This window comes from Cyanistes caeruleus, chromosome 2, assembly GCF_971803275.1.
Source record: "Cyanistes caeruleus chromosome 2, bCyaCae1.hap1.1, whole genome shotgun sequence".
Taxonomy (NCBI): Eukaryota; Metazoa; Chordata; class Aves; order Passeriformes; family Paridae; genus Cyanistes; species Cyanistes caeruleus.
This window is the reverse complement of record NC_141702.1, coordinates 100,867,647-100,890,538: the sequence shown is the minus strand read 5'-3', so window position 1 is coordinate 100,890,538 and position 22,892 is coordinate 100,867,647. Positions and strand designations below refer to the sequence as shown.

The 22,892-nt window shown below is 43.1% G+C and overlaps 1 protein-coding gene across 1 annotated transcript in view; it reads right to left on the bottom strand.

Moving 5' to 3' along the window:
• The window catches only part of TGFB2 (transforming growth factor beta 2), a 60,904-nt gene that overhangs the window by 9,397 nt on the left and 28,615 nt on the right, over positions 1 to 22,892 (bottom strand). The window contains exon 2 of the mRNA XM_023922855.2: positions 13,547 to 13,710. Coding sequence (XP_023778623.1) covers positions 13,547 to 13,710 — 164 coding nt within the window. The remainder of the gene's footprint in view (positions 1 to 13,546; positions 13,711 to 22,892) is intronic.

Here is a 22,892-nt window from a genome sequence, read left to right as displayed (position 1 = left end):
ATATTTCAAAAGAGGTGTGAAACTATGTAATCGTGATAAAATCAGGCTTTTCATAATTAAACAGGCTTGGAAAGCTCAGATTCTGTCCAGCATGTGGAGACAGCATGTAGAGGCTCCCTATTCCTATTTATTGCAAGGCAGTGCTGGATCTCTCATAGGCCAACAGCGTGGCTCCTACAATAACATTTGTCTTATGAAAAGAACAGCAATATGACAAGTTCTTTTGTCTTCTTTCTGATCAACACATTTAGCAAAAAGCTGTGAGAAGGTGTTGGTTCAAGTCCAGAAGATTACTAAGGGCCCCTGGTAGGCAATGCCGAGCTCCCCAGTAGAAACTAAGACACTCAAACAGTGAACATTGGGACTCCTTTTTATGAGGTAACCTTCAAACAAAGTGTCTGAACAACTGTTTACAGAGTCTGGCAGCAGCAAGGGGACTACCACTGCTCAGAAGTGCCAGAGGGATGAGAGAATCAGTAATCAATGCTGGGAAAGTCCCAGAGAAGTACAAATATAACTTTGCCTTCCCTTTGGTCTTTATCAGGTCAAGTGTTTCTGAGGATGTAATGCAGCTGTCATTCTGCAAGGATGTGCTGGGGCTGGAGGGGGTTGAGGCAAATGGGACACAAGAACTTGGCTTATTTCTCTTCCTTTCTGCACAGTCATATCTTTCCAAAGACTCCAGAAACTGCATACCTCAGTTTTGGCAGTGATGTAAGGACTAAAAGCAAGTAATGTGCCAAAAGCAATCTCCTGGTGTTAACTATAATTGGTCTTAGACATATTCTGAAGACACAGCTGTGCCTTGGTATCAAAAATAAACGTATTTATCCCAGTCTTTATCCAAATTGCTACCAAAAGACAGAGTCAAGACCTGTCAGTGTGTACCTGAAATAAAAGGCATTTGTAAAATATCCTCAAAAAGAAATCCTCATTGCACATATCCAATGGTACAAGGAAAATCCATCCCCACTGCTGAGCTGAATGTCAAGAAAAGTGTTGGCAGGTTTCTGAACTGTATGGCACTGTGGGACAGGATGGAAACTGGACTAAAACAGCTGGATATTATCCACCCTATGGTACCTACAATATCTGAAAGTAAAGTTTCTCCCCATGTTATTTATGCAGCATGTTCAGGAAGAAAATTATAAAGAATGAGGTAAAATGTCACAAACTAAGTACGAGAGAATTTCCACAGCTGACACCATGGGTTCAACAGGCACAGGCAGTTCTTAAGCAAAAGGCTATTAAGTGAGAAGAGTGTTACACTTAGTGAAATTAACTTCAATCTCCTTTTCTTGGGTGAAATATCTTTATAGTGTTAGGGTGACGAATGACCTTAAAAACCCGAGTACTTGTAAGCAAGAATGATCTTCTAGCCCCACCATTTCCATTTTCCCTTCTTTTTCTCTGACACTGTTGCAGATGTGGAAAGCTAATGGAAGATAAAATCCTAGGCTGTATCCTAAGAGTCCATTTTCTCCCACAAAGTAATCTGATTAAGTTTCTTTTCCTACACTGCTTTCTATTTCCATCCACACTGAAGCAACTGCACTCTATATGGTGGTAAACAAAGGGGCCTTTTTGTAGGAATCTCTCAGAAACTCTTACAGCTACAAAATATTCTTCAAATGATTCTTCCAGATATTACTACGTGAAATAAGCATTTTAGGCTCTCTCTGCCATTTCCCTGCCTTGGTTTGCTTCTTTTTACTTTGCCCTACATTTCTGGTTTTAACCTTCCCCATCAGCAACACACCTTTTCCTTCCAATACACCCTCAAGCCTATATCCTCAATGAAAAACTTCTCTTTCATTGTTTCCAATCCCTTCTTCCTACTAGATCAACTAATTTAGTTTCAAAAAGAGAATAAAAGCCTTTTCTGTGCCTTGCAGCTTTTGTGCTCGAAAGCTTGTCTACTTATTCCAACCACACCGATTGGTCTTAGAAGAGATATTGCTTTCACCTATAAACATTGCCTTGCCTTACCTATAAACAGCACCTCATCCTCACGCTCAGCCCACCAAAACCACATCAAACACCATTATCAGAACTGCTGCTGCACAGCTTGTACCTGCAGGAGCTAAATGAAAGCTTTGTGCAAAACTTTTCAGTGCACTAAAGATATTAACAGAAGGCAAGGGGAAAAAAGAAAATCCACAGAAGAGAAAAATCACCTGAGTTAAACTTCTCCTTTAATCCTTTCTTACTTCCTTCTGGCACCTTATCCAAACACTCCCTCTTAAAGAGGTAGAAAGAGTTTGGTCTGACTACAGGCCATGACGTGGGAGGCTAAGGTTTTCCAGTGGGGGAATCCTGTGCATCACCCACTGCATGCAGAGACACAGATCCCATCATTTGCATGAGCAGGAGACAGAGTTTCCACACAGGCAGCCCCACCTGCCTCACTGAGGAGGGACACATCCCAACACCCACACGTACAAACAGCTGGCGATGCACGACAGCTGCGCGCCGACGGCTGCGAGCACGCACACCTTCACACACGCCTCAGAGAAAGCTCAAAGCCAACAAACCTGGGTTCTGGACATGGGCATGCCTGTCCAGGGATATCTGCTTATCTGCTCTTGCTTCCAACAGAGTGGTAACGCAGCACTGCCTGTTTTAATAAATTGATTGCACAGAGAACAATCGCATTTGATCGCATGCTGTGGGGATGAGCTGAACTGGAAGAAGTGTTACCAAAAGGTGATCCACCAGACTTCTAGACCAGTATACAGAGTAATCTTCATTCAGTGGCAACGCTCTAAATTCTAAGAACAATTTCAAGGGTTTTTCTACCCCATTTTTGTATGTGATTCCTCCCTTTCACAGGAAAACCACCAACTAAAATAGCCTTTTAATCTTCTCCTGACCTTGTGTCTTGTACACTGCCTTCTACCTACCTTTCTCTATGCCCACTGCTAACCTACCTCTCACACACTTTTTTTCAATTCTGAGGCTTCATGGAAACACCTGGTTAAAAAAATACTCTTACAAATACCATGAAGGGTCTCTGGATATCACATACATGCAGCTAAAGCCAGCAGATCAAGGTGAAACAAACACACGAATAAATGAATAATGCAGTTAATGGCAGGAAATGGCTCATGAAGAAGCCAGATGCAAACAAAGCACTGCTCTTGTTTGTGCAGCTCCATATGTTTAGGAAGCCCAGCCGGGGATCTTGGTGATGACAGCACTCACATGCCACCCTCATCAGGCCTGCCAGATTTCTGGTATTTTACAAATCTTGTTGAAATCTACTCTTCATTCTGCTCAGTCTTCTGGGGGAGAACTTCTGCTCAGCTGGCAGGGACTTGTCTGTGCTCCTCTTCGTCCATTAGAGGAGGCTGACACATGACGTTATCTTGAAAGCATATCCCAAATTGCCATGACCAGGGCATTCAGCAGTAAAAAAAGTTTAGTTTTGTCACAAACTGGTTTCAGAAGAATGAGGGGTTTCCAGAAAATACTGATTTGTAAATTACTTCTGTCACTTGCTATGCTTGTTTTTCAGACTAACTGGGAAGCAATAACAGATACATTTTTGAACAAATTAAGTATCAAGTAGCTGAAACCTTCATTAAAATACTGGAGGATGAAACTGTTTATTTACAGGCACACACCTCAAGAAACTATCACACAGTTCTGAGTATAAAAGTAAGGATAAGGATTATCTTAGTCTGTATTTTATAAACTGTAAAGTACACTGAGAATACTACATAATTCATGATAACAAACAAAGCAGGATGCTTGCAAAATTAGCAGAAACATGACTACTTTAAAGAATGCGGCATATCAGAAGTTGACATGAGCAGAGCAGCAGCACTCGGCGTCAGTGTAATTAAACTGGTTCAAAAACAAACTCGAAAAAACTCCTAAGCCCAGGACTGTTAAAAGAAACATAATTATTTTGCTCAAAGTTTCCTTTGCCTACTCCCCCGCTCATGTATTTAGGCAGCTAAAAGCAGGGGATAACTGAATCAACACATTAGTGTATGTATTCTAGACAATAACCACTGACAGCAGACGCCAGAACAGCCTGTCTTTGTGACTCATTACACAGCTGAAAGGAAAAAATTTGACATGAAGATACACTGGTTCTTTTAAATAACTAGAGCTCCAGAACAGCAACTTGTTTAGTTCATTTCAGATTTGGTATTCTGGCCAATAACTACTTCTGCTCTTCTATTGTCACCACAGTCAGATGCGGAAGAATAGGAAAATTGCAATTAAGTATAATTTACAGTGGAATAGTTTTGGCAAATAAATTCACCACCTCCTCAGCCAGAAAACAAACAAAAAACTGAATGTGGTTCAGCAGTGATGATACACAGGCTGATGCATCAATGACATACATCTGCTGCAGCCAAGAAAACCAAGAGCATTTTATAGCTGGGTTTGAGAATTATGGTCACCGACTCTTTGGAAATATTTTTGGTGACTTACAGTTTCTTAAAACAAGTTGATGAACTTTCCAAACATAGTAATAAGATCATATGGCCACTTAAAAATATCCTGTTTCCTGCATTGCCTTGGAACTTGAAACGGTCACTGCTATCAGCCAGTGTGGGTTCTGCAGTCACTGAACAGCAGTAAATATGGCATTATCTTGTGAAAACCTGTTATTAATCTGTCCTTCCTCTCCATTCATTCTGGACTGTCTGATCTCCTCCCTCCAGATGCTGTTGGCCCCCTGATAACTTCCTTCCTTCCCTTCCCTTCTCTGTCATTTCAGACTCCTGTGATGTTCTTGTGTATTACAACATCTTGGCAGGCTCACTACTCTTTCTTTTACTTATCAGCCATTATCCATGATTTCCATTGGAACTTCACGGCCCTTTTAAAAATAATGGAAATAACCTGACATGTACTTAAAGTAAATAAACCCAAACAATGAGATCCAGTGGTAAATGATGTGCTTGTGCTGGTTAACATGAGGGCAGAGATAAGTTCAGCAATGCACACCATGGCTGAAAACTGCCATTTAGGATGACCTTTTCTGAACTAGAAGAAACTGCAGGGGACTGCAGTGTAACTCTCTGTAACTCTCACTGGAATGACCAGATTCCCAAGGTCAGCTGCTTGGTGTTTCCAAATTCTTACATACTAGTCACCCTGCTGAAAGATTCCCTCACTGCCTGGTTCCAGATTTCAAAGGTCTCCTCGGACAGCTCTCAGGGACTTCAGCCAGCTCTTTCTGAAGCTTACAGTTAAAAAATGGCCATGCTAATTATCAATCCTTTCTCACTCCCTGGTTAAATCTGAGGCCTTTTGATCCTGTCCTGGACATAAGGGAAGGCAAATCCTTGATTCTGCTGCAAACCTCTCCAGTTTCTTACTCATTACACGTGGAAACATATGGTATGAAGTGCAAAGCTTCCATATAGTACCTTTTGCCAGATAATCGGGAATCTACTGGCTATCAAAGCCTTAGCTGCCTCTAAGTGCAAGAGACTGGCTTTTTAAAAAATGTCAGTGTGAGTTTTCAAGCTCTTCTTGTAGCCACTCCTGCAAAGGAGTAATTCAGACTCTGCCTTCAGTGCTATGGAGTTAAAGGGGCTTTACTGTCCCCCTGCTTATCAATGAAGTCTTTCCATTACTTGCAATGGTCTCCGAATCAGGCTCAAACTGAGGGCAGAATCTTTAGAGACTAGTATATGAGATGCAGAGTTCCTGCCAAAATACAAAGAAAGGTATGGAGTACTTGCCAAAGTTTGTAAAAAACCCATAGCTCTCTGATCCATCTGCTCAGAACTTGCCAGACACGTTCTTCATGCAAACTTGCAAATAAAAAGAACATATTGCACACATAACCCAAACTCTTTTATATCTGGATGGGCTACAGCTGCAGAAGGATTCTCTTACAGTGTTGGCTGATGCTCACTTAAAGGTAAAAGAAGGTGAAGTGTGAGGTGGGTAAAGAGATGAGGACCTAACCATGTCAGAAAGGGAGGGGAAGTCAAGTATGTCATGGAATCACTGTGACAGACTCATTGCATCACCCTGTGGTAAGGAGATGAGCTTTGGGAAGAGAATAGATCCTGGGAAGGGACTTTGTCTCCATTTGCTCCCCAAGCAGGGCCTTCCTCCTGATACTGAAGATACATGTGCAGTGTAAGTTGGGGACAGAGCCCCGAGGCCATCCAGCCTGATTTATGTTTAAGCAGGCAGGAAGACTGCATTGTATAAGCAATAAAAAAGAACGCAGGGTCTGGGGTCCTCCTCCTGGAAGATTCTGAAATATTGAGGGCAATTTCCTGCCATTTGGGAGATTTCAAGATAGCTCCAAAGAAAGATTTTATATAAAATGAAGCAAAACAAAAAAATCCCGTAAACTTATCTAGCCTTTAGCTTTAACTTGCCAAAGGCACATTATGTTTTATTAAAATATCAACAAAGAGGAGCCAAAGTCAACAGAAACAGAGTGGGTTCTCCTGTCTTCTAGCCAAATCTCCCAGATCCTGCAGGGTACTCCTGTGTTCATCTCCCCTCTATGCACAGGTCTCCTAAGCCCTTTTCTCTTCCTTGGTCCTGTCCCTGACAGCTACATCTCATCTTCATGTGCATTTTACTACATTTTGGCATCCAGCTTTCTTGGCTAAATGAGTATTTGGACATAGTACTTCCTTCAAGATGTTGTCTTCTTCCACAAGTCCCTCCTCTTTCTTCCCTTCCTCTTGCCTGCCTTGCTCCCTATAACTCCCTATAACCTTGTGGTTTTCTCTTCCCACCACCTACAGGCTTCCACCCAAACCATTCCCATCCTCCTCCATTTTCTCCCATCATCTATTCTTCTTCAGGTAGGTTTCTCTCCAACAAATACCTCCAAAAAGAGCTCCTCAAAAAAACCAAAAAAAAGCTCCACATTGTTTCCTACACTTCCCCAGAACAGGAACACCACCTTTCCCCCTCCAACAGGTCCTCTAGCACATGGCAATCAAGCCAACCTGATGTTCCTTAGCTCAGTCACTATCACGCTCAGCTGCCTCCTTCAAACTTGATCATGTCCCAGCGTAATGTAGGCTTGGCTACCCCACAAACCCTGGCCCAAAGAGCAGGAACCCAAACCTAGCTGTTGTTTTCAGACCCATGGCCTGCACTCCCACACCTCCAATAATGTGCAGGCACCATAAATGGCAATATAGCCATCCATGGCTCGCTCTTCTACACATGGCAGTGTCCAGCTGGGAAGCACAAGCTGGCCCTTGCCAGGAGCTGATGGAAATATTATATATTTCTTCAAGTTGTCTTCAGTAACTGCTCTATTCCTGGCAAGAGGCGGGTGCATCCGAAATACGCTCTCAAATTACAGTGCTGATGATGCAGCCATAAATACTTCCCCTCACACTCACAGAGTATTTGAGAAGGTATCCTAGACATGGTCTCCGACGCACTGACATCTTTTTGTAGGACATACAGTATCTGGAACCAGAAAAAGGGAATTCTAGAACAAGGAGAAAACTGCAATTCAGCTGAAATATACTGCAAATTAATGTCCTCTGGTCCTGAGCTGTTGCTGGGGGAAACAGGAGCTTGGTAGAGTAGAAAGTTGTTACATCCACACTTTATACTGGGTTTGACACTTCAAAGAACACTGTGCATTTGCCATTCAACATAACCTCGTAACCTTTCAGAATAAAAGAGTCTGGTTTCAGGATAGCAATACATAAACTGTGAGATCCAAATGCACTACTTCAGATGTAGGTCACAGCGATGGCAGTCAATTCTTTCATACCAAGTGCCCCAGGTGATATCTGTAATACAGACATCCTGTGCCAGCTCACAGCCACAAATCCTGCTTCATGGTATTTTCTTAGAGACAGCACTTTTTGGCAAGAAAAGAGAGCAAGGCCCCTCTGCTCCTGATTATATGGAGATCAGCCTGAAGGATCTCTGCTGCAGTCAGTGTAAATTGCCTCAGATTTGCACCATGGAGATTTGGCCCAAATCTATAGTAGCTCACTCTAAACGTATTCCCCAACTGAAAAACAAGACAAAACACTGTCTGAATTGAAAGTATTTGAACAACCGACTGTGGTTTCAACTTAAATCTGACTCATAATGGGGTAATATGTTCCACAGCATCTTCCTCCTCGTAACTCCAAGCAGGGAGAGAGGCCCTGGGAGAAATGGGGGTTACCACTGCCTAGAGAACGGAAAGTTCTTCCTAGACCCTGAGCAAGCTCCACAGAAGCTCTTGACATGGACTGGGCTCTCCCCATCATGGAAAGACCAAAGGTCTGCTCCTGTTTGCTTCAAATTCTTCACTGCAATCTGATGTGTCCCCCCCAGCTGTAACCTGGCACTGCCCATTTGCCCCAACCCTTGCTCTGATACATCCTGTGGATACACCCCTCCCATCCACAGCCTCTCAGGTAATCCCACCCACAGCAGCCTCAGATAACGATGACAATAAAACACAGCGCTTCAGCTGCAGTTTTTGTGACGCTTTATGATGTGTTAACAAAACATGGCACCGCTTCCACAGGAAGTAATTATTACTTGTTATTGTTTGACTGCCTGTACGTAATAAAAATACCTTAAACCCAATACCACAGCACTCTCTGAAGGATGTCTTTTCACCCTGTAAGGGTTTCCACTAGTTCTGCTTTGCAGTGGTGCCTATTTGTTGTTTGGAATGCTTATTCATAAAAGACAAGGCTTTTTTTGAAAGGTACAGGGACTTTATTCATAAATACAGAAGCACCTTAATAAAAGAAAGATGCGATGAAGTCTTCAAAGCAGGCAAGAAAACTGATGAACAAAGACATTCCCATAACAACTGAGCTTTATCTGATCAAATTCCAATAAAGCCTGCATTTGGCATAAATCTGTAAAAACATAGCAAGGGCCACTGGAGGATGCTAAAACTTGTTTGTTTAATATTATTCCTCCTCCCTTCCCCAAAAGCACTTTATCCTCTTAATATTTTCTGAAGTCTTGGTGCAGGTTGGGAAGTGCATTGAGCGAGCATGGCGCAGTGGAAGGGAGAAGCGTGCCTTGTCTGAGGTCATGCCGCTTCCTTCCTTCCCTTTGGCTTCCCACTCTCCAACGTGCTGATGATCAGCAGGATAACCATCAGATTAAGCCTCCCTTTTGGGCAGAAGAAACAACAGAAAAGGTAGTGCCTTTAAAGAATTTAATTCTCTGCGGCTTCACTTAACCAGAGCCAAGAAGAGACAGGAGCTTTCATACCAGCCTTATAAAAGTAACTTAATTCCTACTTCTGTGAGTTTTATTATTTTCCATCCTAAGACTATTTTCTATGTGCACTGCACTTCCCATCTGTGCAGGAACACACAGATGTGACTGACTAATCCTTAAATACCAAGAGAAGTGTTCTGGGTGAAAACAGACATTTTCTGCACACAGGGATTACCACTTGCCCATTGGCTTTGTGGATGCACCCAGGGCACCTCCATGAGAATTAATCTCTAGCATTCACTGCCTGGAGAAATACAGATGTCAGAAAACCTGGCAAGCAGATTCATAACCACTCACTCCCAGCATAAATACAGTGGGGCGCTCTCTGCTCCTACTCAGCCTCTGAGGTGGGAACAGGGTCCTGCTGCTGGGCCAGGGGCCGGGAACAAGGGGCCACAGCCCTGGCTCACCATGCCAAGCAGCCCCAGACTGACTTCCCGGAGTCAGTGCAAACAAGGGCTGTAGGAAAACACAAAGTCCCTCTCTGATGTGGTTTGGAAAAGGGAGCCAAGTACAGCCTGAGGAAAGCTTAGCTGAAAAGGTGCAGTTTTGCATTTCTTCTTTCATTTTAAGGGGTAGATCTCTAAGGTCAGAGGACCACACAAAGAAATAATCAGGCAGAGAAACAAAATATTTATATTCTGCTTGCTTATTTTTTCAATTTACCCCGCACATCTGTCTCTAGCTGTTCCTAAAATAGTCCTTTAGAATAACGCTGTCCCTCCTGCATCAGTGCTACTGCATATGCTACTACTAAACTGCCACTGGACTAAATCAGAAAGCTCTTGGAGGGCAATTAGAAGATGTGCACATGCTCAGGGACTATCTCAGTGAACCACAAGAGAGCTCAGATTCTCCCCAGAAGGCTTCTGCGCCTCTCCTCCTGCTTGACTGAGAAAGACAAGGGGACAAAGGAACAACCATTCCTTGAAACTGAAGGTATGAGAGGAATTTCAAAAACCCTCATCAAGAAGAACTCCACAACAAAGCAAAGCACTAGGCAACCTGAAACTTGGTTGAAGGAGGAAAAAAAAAAAAACCCTAATAATTAAATGTTGCTTATGCAAGATGAAAAACCACACTGTTCCTTCTGGGCACAACAGCCCTGGCAAGCCCAGCATGTATGTCACAAGACAGGAAGCAAAGCTCATGCACAGAGGAGGAGGAGCAGCAGCTGCTCATGCCAACTCCACCGGCAATCCCCTCTGCAAGGCTCACTCTCCATGCATGGCTTTCCATGCTGGAGTCAGATCCCTGACTAAGTCTTCAGCCCTTACAGAAGATAGCTGCCTCTCCCATTTCTACTGAAATGAGGATCTTCCTCAGGCTCCCCTTCTATCTCCCATGTTTGTACCATGTTCACCACTAGACAACTCTATCTGCATTCTCAATACATTAATACACAGCCCCAAGCTCCTCCAGCACCACTGGGGCACCAATACCTCCTATCAACCCTTCTTCTCCTTCATCTGCATAGATTTTCTTCTTTCTGATCTCTAGAATTCATATAGTAAAAGTTTTAGAATGCTTTCTATAGCACTGTTCTAAAATACACCGTAGAATTATAGAATATCTCAAGTTGGAAGGGACCCAAAAGCTTCTTGGGTCCCTTGTCTCCAATTTCTCCCTTCTTTTGCTTTTCCTGTTAAACACTGCATCCTAACCTCATGTGCTGTGATGGACATCAGTTGCAGCAACATTTAGGGACTCCCATGCTCCTGCCAAGGAGCCCACACAGTTCAGACTGCCCACCACAGAGCTGTAACATCCCTGTCATACAAGGTTTTAGGAAGAGCTGCATACAAGATTTCAAGAAATAAACATGACCGAAGGGAAATGATCCAGAGACAGCTTGCCTCTCTACAAGCAAAGGAACAAAGTAACATGCCTAAAATATGCCTGGCATAAACACACAGGGCATGCTGCCTTTGGCTTGCCTGTTACTTGGTGGAGAAAAGATCTAATCCTACAATAACCTGCACTCATTACTCACCTAACACTTCACTTAGTTTGCTCCACCCAAGCTAAAAAAGAAACTGCCTTACTCACCAGCCATGTATTTATCCAGGGACCCAAGTACCTGCCCTGGATGCAGGTGTCAGTCATTTCTATGGGCACAGGCTTACTGGAGTAAGGCTCTTTCAAGCAAGCCCCAGCTGTTTCTCATCACAAGGCAAAATCCCAGCCAAGCAAAGGCCCTTTCTTCCATACCTCTGCTGAACTCTTTGTGTCCCATGTTCCTCAAACACAGAAAGGCAATGAACTGAGCTCAGGCAACCACAGCTGTATTATTTTCAGGTGGCTGACTAACAGCTCTCAAAAGTGGAACAACAGAAAGCCCAGAGATGCCATCAACTCCTTTTAGGATGTCTGAACAGTGAGGTCAAGCCAGAATGCACAATTGTTTCAGCAGGCTGCTGTGGCAGCATCACTGGGACTCAGTGTATTCTGAGTTTCATTCTCTAGGATGGCTGCTCTATACAGGCAACACCAGTGATTCTCAATAGATATTCTTAGTTTTCCCTTTTAACAAATAACACGTTATTTGCTCAACTTTTCTGCCATCCTGTTCTTGGAAAGGATGGCAGTCAGGTTGCAGCCCCCAGTAACCACCTGTGGACCTGAACCACATTAAAATGAAAATTAAACTTTTCCTACCTTTAAACAACATCTAAACAGACTAATGCCCTTTTCCTGCTGTCAGCCTCCATGACTGGCTTTTACTGTTACTTCAGCGAGCCTGTGAACCCAAACTGCCCCCTCTCTCTGCTTCAGGTTTGGCTTCCACTTGGTCAGACCAGGCAGGAAAAAGTCAACACTTAAAAATGAGGGAGAAGACACAAATTTGCACACACACTGGATCCAACTGAGCCGGACTTTACGGTGCTGCAAGCCCAGTGCAGTGCCCAAGCAGAGCCAATGCAGGCAGCAAGAACAGAGCTAAGAAGGGTCTCTGTACACTTTTACAAGGTGGTATCCTATGAACCAGGGTTTTCAGCAGAGCATGTCACAGGTTGCTGAAACAACCATGATTTTTACTCAGTATAAACTTCTGGGAGCTGGGCCCCTTTAAGTTGCTGTGAGGAGAACTATGCTTTAGATGAAATATGTTCTAGACAGTACTTGCACAAATGCACAGACTCTTATGTTAAATGAGGTTAAAGGCTCTAAAGTCCTTAAAGATTAAATGACATAAATCTTGTCAACACTCAGGAGTGGAAGAGTCATGGGGCATTTTCTTACTCACTCCACAACCCCTGAATTGTCTACTCCCTTGCCTCAACCCCTGGACGACTATATAGAAGCCAGGTTTGAAACACCTAAGCTCTGCAACTCAGTTTTCATTTCTACAAGAAAGGCTTAAAAAGCTTCTCCTGAACATGGGCCAGAGAGATGAATTTGACCTCTATGTAAACTACAGTTCAGGCCAGGTGTTGGGAGACAGAGATCCTGGGAATAACTTTTTTCATGTCTTGTCCTCTCACTCTTTTTTTCACTAAGGTTGAAGAGGAAAAGACTTCACTAAGGAAAAGACCTCCAAGATCACATAGTCCAACCTTTGACCAAACACCACCATGTCAACTGGACCATGGCACTAAATGCCATGTCCAGTCATTCCTTGAACTCTTCCAGGGATGGTGACTGCACCACCTCCCTGGGCAGCCTGTTCCAATACTTGACAACCCTTTCAGTAAAGGAATTCCTCCTGATGTCCAACCCAAACCTCCTGTCCTGCAGCTCGAGACCATTTCCTCTTGCTGGTTGCACAGAAGCCAACCTCCACATGGCTACACCCTCCTTTTAGTGAGTTGTAGAGTGATAAGGTCACCCCTGAGCCTCCTTTTCTCCAGGTTATACACCCCCAGGTCCCTCAGGCACTCCTCATAGGACTCCCTCTCTAAACCCTTGCCCAGTTTTGTTGCCCTCCTCTGGACATGATCTAGCACCTCAATGTCTTTCTTGCAGTGAAGAGCCTGAAACTGGACACAGGATTTGAGATGTGACCTCACAAGGGCTGAATAGAGAGGGAAAATCACCGCCCTGCTCCTGCCACACTATTGCTGATATGAGCCAGGATGTCACTGACCCTCTGGGCCACCTGGGCACACTGCTGACTCAAAACTCTGCAGTCCTCAGGCTCAGCTGCTAGAAAAAGTTTGTACACTTTAGCTTTGTATGGTTTTGAGTGAAGTCCTTTCCAGGGAAGGCACTGAAATAAGAGGCTGCTTTGGAGAGAGGGAACTCAACTGCTTCTCCCCGCGGTTTGTTCTGCCTGCTAGATGGGTTTGCAGCAGCAGCAGCAAGGTGGGGAGCTGAGGTGTGTGAGGTGCCTCCATACCTGGTACAGCTCTATCCGCTGCTCCGAGACGCGGGCCTTGGAGTTCTGCAGGCGGAAGACCCTGAACTCAGCCTTCACCAAGTTGGAGGCGTTCTTTTCCATCGCTGAGACGTCAAACCTGACGATTCGGAAGTAGAGGCTGTAATAGTTCGGCGGGATGGCGTCTGCAAGAAAGCAGTGGGATTTTATTACTTCTCTTGATGATAAAATACGTTGCTCCTTCAAACGTTTTAACACAAGACAGGCTCAGTCAGGGAAATATCTGAAGCACGGTTCAGTTTCCACTGGTCAATTTAGTACTATTAACAATTTAATAAAAATTAAGAAAATCTACCCCATGTGTTTTTTATAAGACTGCCATATTAATAGAGATTAGCAACTACTTTCAACTCTATTTCAGGTCATGCATTTAAACCTCCCCTCTTTCAACCTACTGGTGGAAAATCCTGAATACTTATGAACTGAGAAAAAAACATAGCTGTTGGTACATGGTAAATGCCTTCAGGCTTACAGAGAGTTCACAGGGATCTGCTAAGACAACAAGTAACAGCAGCTCATCTGATCTATATGTTCTCTGAAACCCACTTCCCCCCAGAATATGGGGCATGAATTAGCCAGCTTCAGATGTTATTCCATACCTAGTTATTAAAGGATATTTTTGGAACAAAATAGTCATTCTGATTACAGTGATGTGGGCTGGAAGAGAAGAGGAAGGAAAAAACAAAGGGAAAAGCCAAGCAGACAGTAGACACCATAAACCGGATTACATGAATTTTGACCGCTTGGAAGCAGTAAAAGCCATAAACATAACCACCCCTTACTATACACTGGGGAAAAGCAGAAAAGAACCCCAGAAAAATGGTCTCAAGTCTTCAACAGCAGTGTTAGATATCTCAGTTTAGGTTTCAAAACAAGACTTCTCCTTCCCAGTGGTAAACCCTAACTAAGGGTAAGCAGCAAGGCAATTTTGCACAAACCAGGTAATCCTAAGGGGTTCAGCCGTCATCTTCCACACTGTCAAGAGCAGCAGCACCAGGAAAGATTTGCCTGCAGCACTCCTGCCTGACACCCAAACTCCTTGCAGAGGAGGGGAAGGGAGTGGAAGGAGACAAGCTCACACAACTCAGAGAGGAGATGAAATTACTTTAAGGCCTGATGAAAATCTCAAATGGAGGGAATGGTTTCTTCTTCTCTTAAAGTGGGAAAACTGAAGTGGATAAATTAAATGAAAAGGAAAAAGGAAAATTGCGTTTGGGGGCTGGGGAGGCATTTTCAGCTGAGGAAGCACAGGTGTTCTCACAGTTACACATTTAATAACTCACTTGTTGTAGCTCTTTAAGTTCAAACTGACTACTTAATAAATGTAGCTACGAGAAAATCTTTGATGATAAAGAAATAATCACAGCCTCAACTGTGGATTCATTATAAGTGAGAGATGACAAGTTCTCAAAACACTTCAAAAAAAATCCTCTGAAAGAGTACTTCCCAAAGCAGACCCTCAGTATGATCAAACAGGTACAACTATGAACAGGAAGCCCCAGACTTCCTTATGATTCCATGTAATTAAAAAAAACAATAAAAAAAAAAAAAAGGGTTCTCAGATTTTCACATCTGCAGTGCTTGAAAATAACCCCCCAGGCATCATAATCGCTATTCTTGGCTACCATGCTTTTTGACAGGAAACTGGTGCAATCTCCCAGTGAGAACTCAAAGGCAAACGGATGCAAATTACTCCTACACCAAAGCTGCTCCTCTCTCCCATCAGCAACACATCAGTGCTAGACTCTCTCAAAACACCAGAGGAAGGGCTTCTGAGAAACGCTGAAATGTTTGCAACTATGATCTTGATACATTTTGCAAAGTCTTATAAAAGCTACTTGGTTCAGAGATTACATCCTCCTTTAAGAGAGAAATAGTATCTCCAGTTTATTTTTCCTGCTGTAGGAAACTCAGAGACTACTACTTGCTCTTCAGCCAAACCTAATCCTACTAGGAATATAATTTGGCATAATAATATGTATATATAAGATTGATGCTTCCAGGATGAGTTGTAAGTTGTCCTTCCCTGTCATTTGTTTGAGGCATCAACCTAGCATTTTGTTCACTGTGGACAAGCCAAACTAGCAGCCATTCACTTGCCCTGGCACAGACAAACCCTGTCCATCTTGACTTTATTTTAGATTGAAAAGCCTTATTTAACTGTCAGTTTGGTTTATATTTAGCTTCTTATTCCTAGAACTTTCTTGTGCTATATTTGCAGGCCTTCCTTCCAGTTTGTTTTAGATACTGTATATTACACATCTCTAAATATGTAACTGAGTGGATATTCCTGAGCCATTCCTGCATTTGCATTTTTTCTCTCTTTCATACATAAGGAAAACAGAGAATAAATATACTTTCAGTGTGCCTGTTTTTGTGTTTGCATATGTGCATTTGTATACACTGCAAGCATTTACCTTCCACTGGAAGGCAGGCATAGGACACCCTCTATGAGTAAGCACAAATTCTTGTCTTACAGAAGTTTCATCTCTCTTGTAAGATAGTTTTACATCTTTATATGCAAAACCTCACAAAAGAAATTTGATTTCTTTACTCTATCATTCATGACAGTATCCACAGGAAGTCAACTGAGGAAAAGGCATTATTCATGGACAAATGAAAAAAAGAAGGAATGGCTGACTGCACAATTGGGGTTTATGTGAAAATTCATCAACATGAAGACTGACAAATGAGACCTGCAACTCTCTTTAAAGGAACAGTAAGAACCCTGTGGCGTCTACAAGGTTTTGGATTAGCCTTTAAGTGATCTCAGATGCTGCAATTTATCTCTCTTTGTGACTCCACCTTAACCTGACAGTTGTATCAATTCAGATTCAGTTGGATACCTCTGCACTCCCCTCTGGTTTTGGCCCCATGACTCCAGCAGACACCAGGATGACTCTGACCAAGGCAGTCTACCCTGCTGCAGACTGGACTTCTGAAGTATTCTTTGAACTATTATCATTAATGAGTGGAATTAAAGCAATATGTTTCCTGCAGCTAGGAAAACACACATTTCTTTTGTTTTGGTGGGACAGAGAATAGTAAATGCAATGAAAGGTTCAATTTTTATATTTTTTAAATTACTCATTAAATCAACCCTCAAAAAAAAAAAACCTGAAGACTTCCAGCTGTAATAATCACAATCATCAAAGTTGAGATGAGTTACACAACACTGTTGGAGAAGGTGAAAGCAGCATCCATCCTCCTCCTCCCTTCAGGCTGCTAAACACTGAGCACCACAAGTTTACTCTTTTCATTTTGGTTTTTTTGTTCTCTCTTGAACAAGCTGAAACTTCATCAGCTGCTTTACACAGGACAGTCCAAACTGCCAGGTTAAAATGTACTCTGGTATGTGAGTGATTAAGTGCGTAAGGACACTGTGGTTTCTGTGCCTCTTACTGTCTTTTTTCAGTGTCCAGCATCCTCCAGGCTTCTGTGCCAGCAACCTGGACAGAAAGCAGCCCTGCTCTGACACAGCAGAGAAGCACCAATGGGAGGGGTGCAGGAGACCCATCCCAGCACAGCCCTCAGTGTTGCTCCAGGTTGGAACACTGCAAATGGGAGAGACTCAACACATTCTCTGACCAACCATCCAAAACAGCACACAGGCCCCCAGGAGCACCTGGGAGCAGAGCAAGGTGCAGTCAAGCACCCTGAAATTGAAAGCTGGGGATAGGAAGTTTGTTTCATGCTGAAGATATTCCCCAAATCAGGAATAACCTGCATAAAAGGATGACACTTCTGCCTTGCGCAGTTGTGTTTGATGAACTAAGCCCTGCATTTCCACAGCTTTCCTCACAAGTACTGCATGTACTGACATTTCAGGAGAAACAAAACACTCTGTTTGACACAGCTCTTCTGAGACTTGAGCTTTCATTCTGGCAAGGAAAAAGACCTAAATTCAATTGTATCCAAATGAGGCTTTTTTTTCCCCCCTCTGAATTTTCATTTCTGCTATTGAAACAAAAAGAAATCAATTACATGCACAGCCCAAGTTAGGAAATGTAAACAACTTTTCTTTTCTAGTTGGAAGAGGCCAGACAGGCCGCCTTCACACATACACCCACACTGGAAAGGCTGAGAGCTTCAATCTAATCCTTCCATCAAGGGCTCGTAATAAATGATCCAAAGATTTATTTTTATTCTCTTTTGTGTTTATTAAACTTTGGAGGGTTTCTTTTCCTTTTTCTTTTCTTTCTGGTGCTCTGCCCATTCTTTATTATGGCAGCTACAAAACACGGAGTGCCCTTTTCTTCTCGCTCTCTTTTTTTCCCCTCCTCATCTTTCTAACTGCAGTACATGAATGACCGTGTAGTAGGCTTTGAAGCAGCACATGCAAATATTTATAAGAGTAGCTTGATTGTTATTAAATGCAGTTGTTATGCTTTCCACGCTCTGGCAAGCTTCCCTAACCTCTCTAACTATTAGGACCATTTAGGCTGTTTAGATTTCAGCTCACTGATAGCAAATTCTATGGGTTTTTTTTTTTCCTAACAAGCAGCGTAACGTGACATCGTTCCTCCCTCTGTGTGAATTTCTCTCCCTGCTCAGCGCTGGGGTCCCTGCCAGGAGCTGGGTCAGGCTGCCTCCAAAGACATGCAGACACGGTAAGTGAAGCAGCATGCGCTGGAAGGATGAACATCTTGTCAGCTGTGACGACACATCTTTCCAGCAGGATCCCATCCTTCCTGTCAGGCACACTTGGGTCACAAATCCTCTCCTCTTTTCCAGGGAAAGTCTCTCCAAGAAATTAGAAGCTTGTTTAATGCATCTGGGCTCCCAAAGCCCAAAACAATCACTCTGCTCACCCCTCCTGACCCTGATGTGACTGCAAAATCCTGCTGGAAACTGCCTCTCTGCAATCAAAGAAGACCAAATAATGGAAGCCACAGGTCATATCCAGGCACTGGGACAGGCCCTCAAGGGTAAATCAGTCATGCATCACCTTCCCGTTAGCTCTGAAACTCTGTCCCACTGTGACATTAAGCTATGAGCACATCCATTAGCTGATCTTGGACAGAACACTTGTGCCATTCTTCCTCAGGCATTGCTTCTGGGCTCTTGCAGCAAGGCTTCAAAGTCAGACAGTACGAAAGTAGTGTAAGAGACTTACTCCAATACTACAGTTTTTATCTACAAAGTTGCCTCTGAGGTATTACCTTTATCTGTCATCAGCCATTTGCTACTGAGGAGGGACTGTGCACTGAAAGTCAGAGAAAAACCCACTGGGAACACAGCAGGTTGAGAAAGAGTAACTACCTAATTACCAGATTTTGGGACATATTTTTCACTGTCAAGCCACTTGCTATTTCTCTTAAAACACATTTAAGATCTATGACAATATATGAAAAGTAAACAACCCCAGGACTATCCAGATGGAAAAACTGGCACAATGAAGCAAAGAGGGAGTTTTCGGAGGACAGTTTATGAAATTATGTGTTCCTTACTTAAAATCTGACAAGAGCCTTCTGGTTCTGCTGCTACTTCTCATTGCTTCACCAAGCCTGAATCAAAAGATGACTGGCCAAAGCAATGACTTCAACAACAAACAGATCTGGTAGTCAGGTTTCCAGTTACCCAAATAACTCATTCCCTCAAGGTACTCCTATAGCTCTGGAGGTCTGGTGAACTCTGATAACACCTTTGCATAATTTTCTTTTGTACTTTCAAATTCTGTAATGGTGAAGAACACCCTGCAGTCGTCTTTGGGTCAAAATGCAACTGGCACAGTAAGGATTCTGAGACATTGTAATTATCTCCTGGAGAGTCACAGGATTAAGTTTAAGTTTAGGTTTAAAGTTCTCACAAAGACAAGTAGCAAAATAAACTCAAGTGATTGTAAGTGGTGTAGCAAAGCTGCTGCAAAGGATTCTTGTACAAAAGGGGTTTAAGTCCTGGCTTTATGGGTCACCATAAAGATGCAAAGAGAAGGGCATCCTATTACATGCTCCCTTAATTTCTGTCACTTCATCCCTATTAGCACATTGGAACTGGATGTGAGTCTTACAGTGGGCAACAAATCTTGCTTAAAAAAAAGCTGCAATTACTATTTTAAGGCTGTAACAATTCAACACATTTTAATCTTTTATTTTTGTTGGGGTTTTTTAGTTTCATTTTGTTTTTTGTAGTTGTTCTCCTTGGCCTGGGTCAAATCATCTTGCAAGTTTAACCTCAGCTGTATTAACTGCATTTAAATGCTGAAGCTGAAACTGACTGACTTGGATGTTAATTTGGTATGCAGACCACTGTAAGAAGAGCTGTAATTTTACTTTATCACTGAATTGTCTGATTTAAGTGAATCTTATCAGCCAGAAAGCCCTCATTTAGATCCTTTTTTCCACTGGACCTCCTCTGTATGCCCCCCTTTCATAATTATTTTCAAGCTACTAGTCTTTGTACACTCAGTCCAAAACAGCATTTAGCATGAAAAAATCCATACTATTCACACCATCCAGAAAGAAGGAAGAGGAAGTACCTATCCTGAACAGCCAGTGGTGGCTTCTTCTCTCCTCCCTCTCTTATGGGTTCCATAAGAAAATAAAAAAACAGACTAACATCAGGTGTGTTTGCTCACCTCCTATGAGGTGCAACACCAGGAGTCTGGGCTACAGCATATGCCTCAAATGGACCCCTTTTGAAAGAGGTTCCCAGATCTTCCATCACCCAAAAGGCAAAGGAGAGTCAAATTAATTAGCAAAGAGAAAAGCTGCAGGAGCATTCTGCTTTATCAGAGATGACCAAAAGCATCAGAAAAAGTCTCCAGGGTCCTGTGAAGGACAGGGAGGCACTGCTGCCTCACACACTTCTGCTGCAAGGGGATAGAGATTTCAGGTGGGTGCAACCTGCCAGAGAAAAAAACCTGTCCCCCATCACTGCTCATTGCAGGGAAGATTAGAAAATCCGACTGTGTTTCAGCAATGGCAGAAAAACACTGGAGGGAAACATACATAGTCTTTCCAGACAAGCTACATAATTTACTTTGGAGGAAATCAGCTGTTTGTGTGGGGTGTCTGGAGCAAAAAGGTAACATCTGTGGAATACACAGGAAGACAAAGGACAAAGGACTACAGACTGCATGTATGAGTTAACATCTTCAGATGTATGGTAAGGTAAAACAGCACAGAGACTGCAAAAGCTGGTAACTATTTTACCCCCACAGAGCAGTCCTGAGACAACTACAAGTCAGAATCCTGGTCCTTCACAGGGTCTCCTGTTCTGAGAATGTGTTCTGTCGGGTGAATTCCTTTAGGAAAGGGCACTTCTCTTCTGCAAAAGCAAAGGCTGCCCAGAAGACCACTTCTGCTATAAAACAAAACTCTCTGAGCATTAACTTCTAGAATAATCTGGATAAACACCGAGCCTCTCAAATCAACCACTGATAGAAACTTCTGAAGATGGAGGAGACTCAAAGACTTGTTGAAATGACTGAAAACTCTGGCTAAGATGTAAGGGGAAACGGTCTGATCCCTTTCAGGAACACAAAACCAGAAGTCCAACCCAGGTTTACTTGGTGTGACCACTCCCAAATACTCCTGTTTCTCAAAAAGGAGCATGGAATCTCTCCTAGGGGACAGACCCTCTGGAGACAAAGTAGCACACATAGTACTGCCCCTCACCTGATGTTTCTTTTCCCTATTTGCAAAAGCTGGAGTAGATGGAAATAGGTAAGACAGAACCTCATATGACAGCACCTGCACTGTGTTCATCAGTCACTTTCTGCCCTGCCTTTATGAATGTGAATTTCCTGAAGAGAAATTCCACCATGTGATCTCACCAGAGCCTCCTCTCTCTGCCTGCCCTCAAACCTTTCTGGGCTGTTGGCTTGTTTTCCCTTGTCCATGCTGAAATACAGGGGCTGGGTAATGCGAGCAACACTGACATGAGAGTTGTTCTCTGGTCTACATTTTGAGCCATTTGAGCAATGCTTAATTGGGGTAACTTAATCACTTGGGATTTGGAGAGCAGCAAATGCTGAATCTTCCATTCCAGACCGTCTATCCCATATATAAATCTCCAGGCGTTTTAGGAAGTCTGAAAGGTCTGACCTCAATTCTCCTCTTCTCCAAGTCCTCTTTACACATCACCTGTCATACAAAGCAGCCAGAGAGGGAATGTAAACACAAAACCCTACTGCTCTCTTTGTTTCTCAACAAAGAAGTCTTAATCTGGCTTCAGGTTAAAACATAAGGGGTAAAGGCGCAGCACAACCGCTCGCTCTCTCACACATAAACCCCCTCTAATCTCACTGCTGTGTATGCAACACTGCAATTTTAATAGTGAGAGAGAAAAACACATCTTCAGATGTGTCCCTCACTCCTGCACTGGATGCCAGCACAAGAATCCCATGTCCATGCATTCCCAAGGGAAGCTGATCCTTTCTGCAGGGAAGGTGCACAACAAGCCAACAGGAAAGCTGCTGTGTCTGTCAACAGGCATTAGAACGTGTTATAAAGATGCCACAGCCTCTCCAAAACCTGAGTAAAGTTTTGGTCCCACTGACCAAACATTCCCAACACTTTCAAAAGGGCCAGGAATTCACCCCCACAACTGCACACAGAGGGAAGATTTTCATCACAAGGAAACTGTCTCCAGCCTCTCTGTGAATTTATCTGCTAACAAAAGGCCCTTCAGCTTTCAGCAGTTATTTTGTGAACATTCAGGGAAGAAGAACTCCTTTCAAATCCCCATCAGGATCCTTTGAATGAAATCCCAGGTTATCATGTATCACCACTGAAATCAAATATGTAAATAGATGTGTGTTGTGTTTGGAAATGTCTCAGGTATGTACTTCGCTATTCTACTTACATTGGAATGTAAGAAAAATAGTCCTAGTGTCTTTCATCTCTCTCCATGAAAGGCTGCTCCTCTTTCAGCTAGGAATCATAAGGAAGAATAGCAAGTACAATTGCCTATCTCATCTTAAAAAAAAAAATAAGAAAGAAGGAGAAAAAAAAAAAAGGTGGGGCAAGAAGAAAAAGCTCACTAGGGAACGCAAACCTTTTTCACAGGCAGAGTAAGACTTGACTTGCTGGCACAGCTCAGCTGAGGTTTTATGGCTGCAGTGACCTCAGCGAGGGAAAACAGAGCAAACCAATTTTCTGCTGTTCACAAGACTGACCAACAGTCTTCCCCGTAACAAAGACCTTTTTTCTCCTCCATTTCCCAATCTCCTTCTGCTTGCATGCTACTGAAGTGATACCTTCTGTAAAAAGACACCTCTCCTCTGGCAGGCTGAAGAGATAGACACGATCACAAGCCCAGCTGCACTGGTGTGTATCCCACTGCTTTACACAGACCTTGGGAT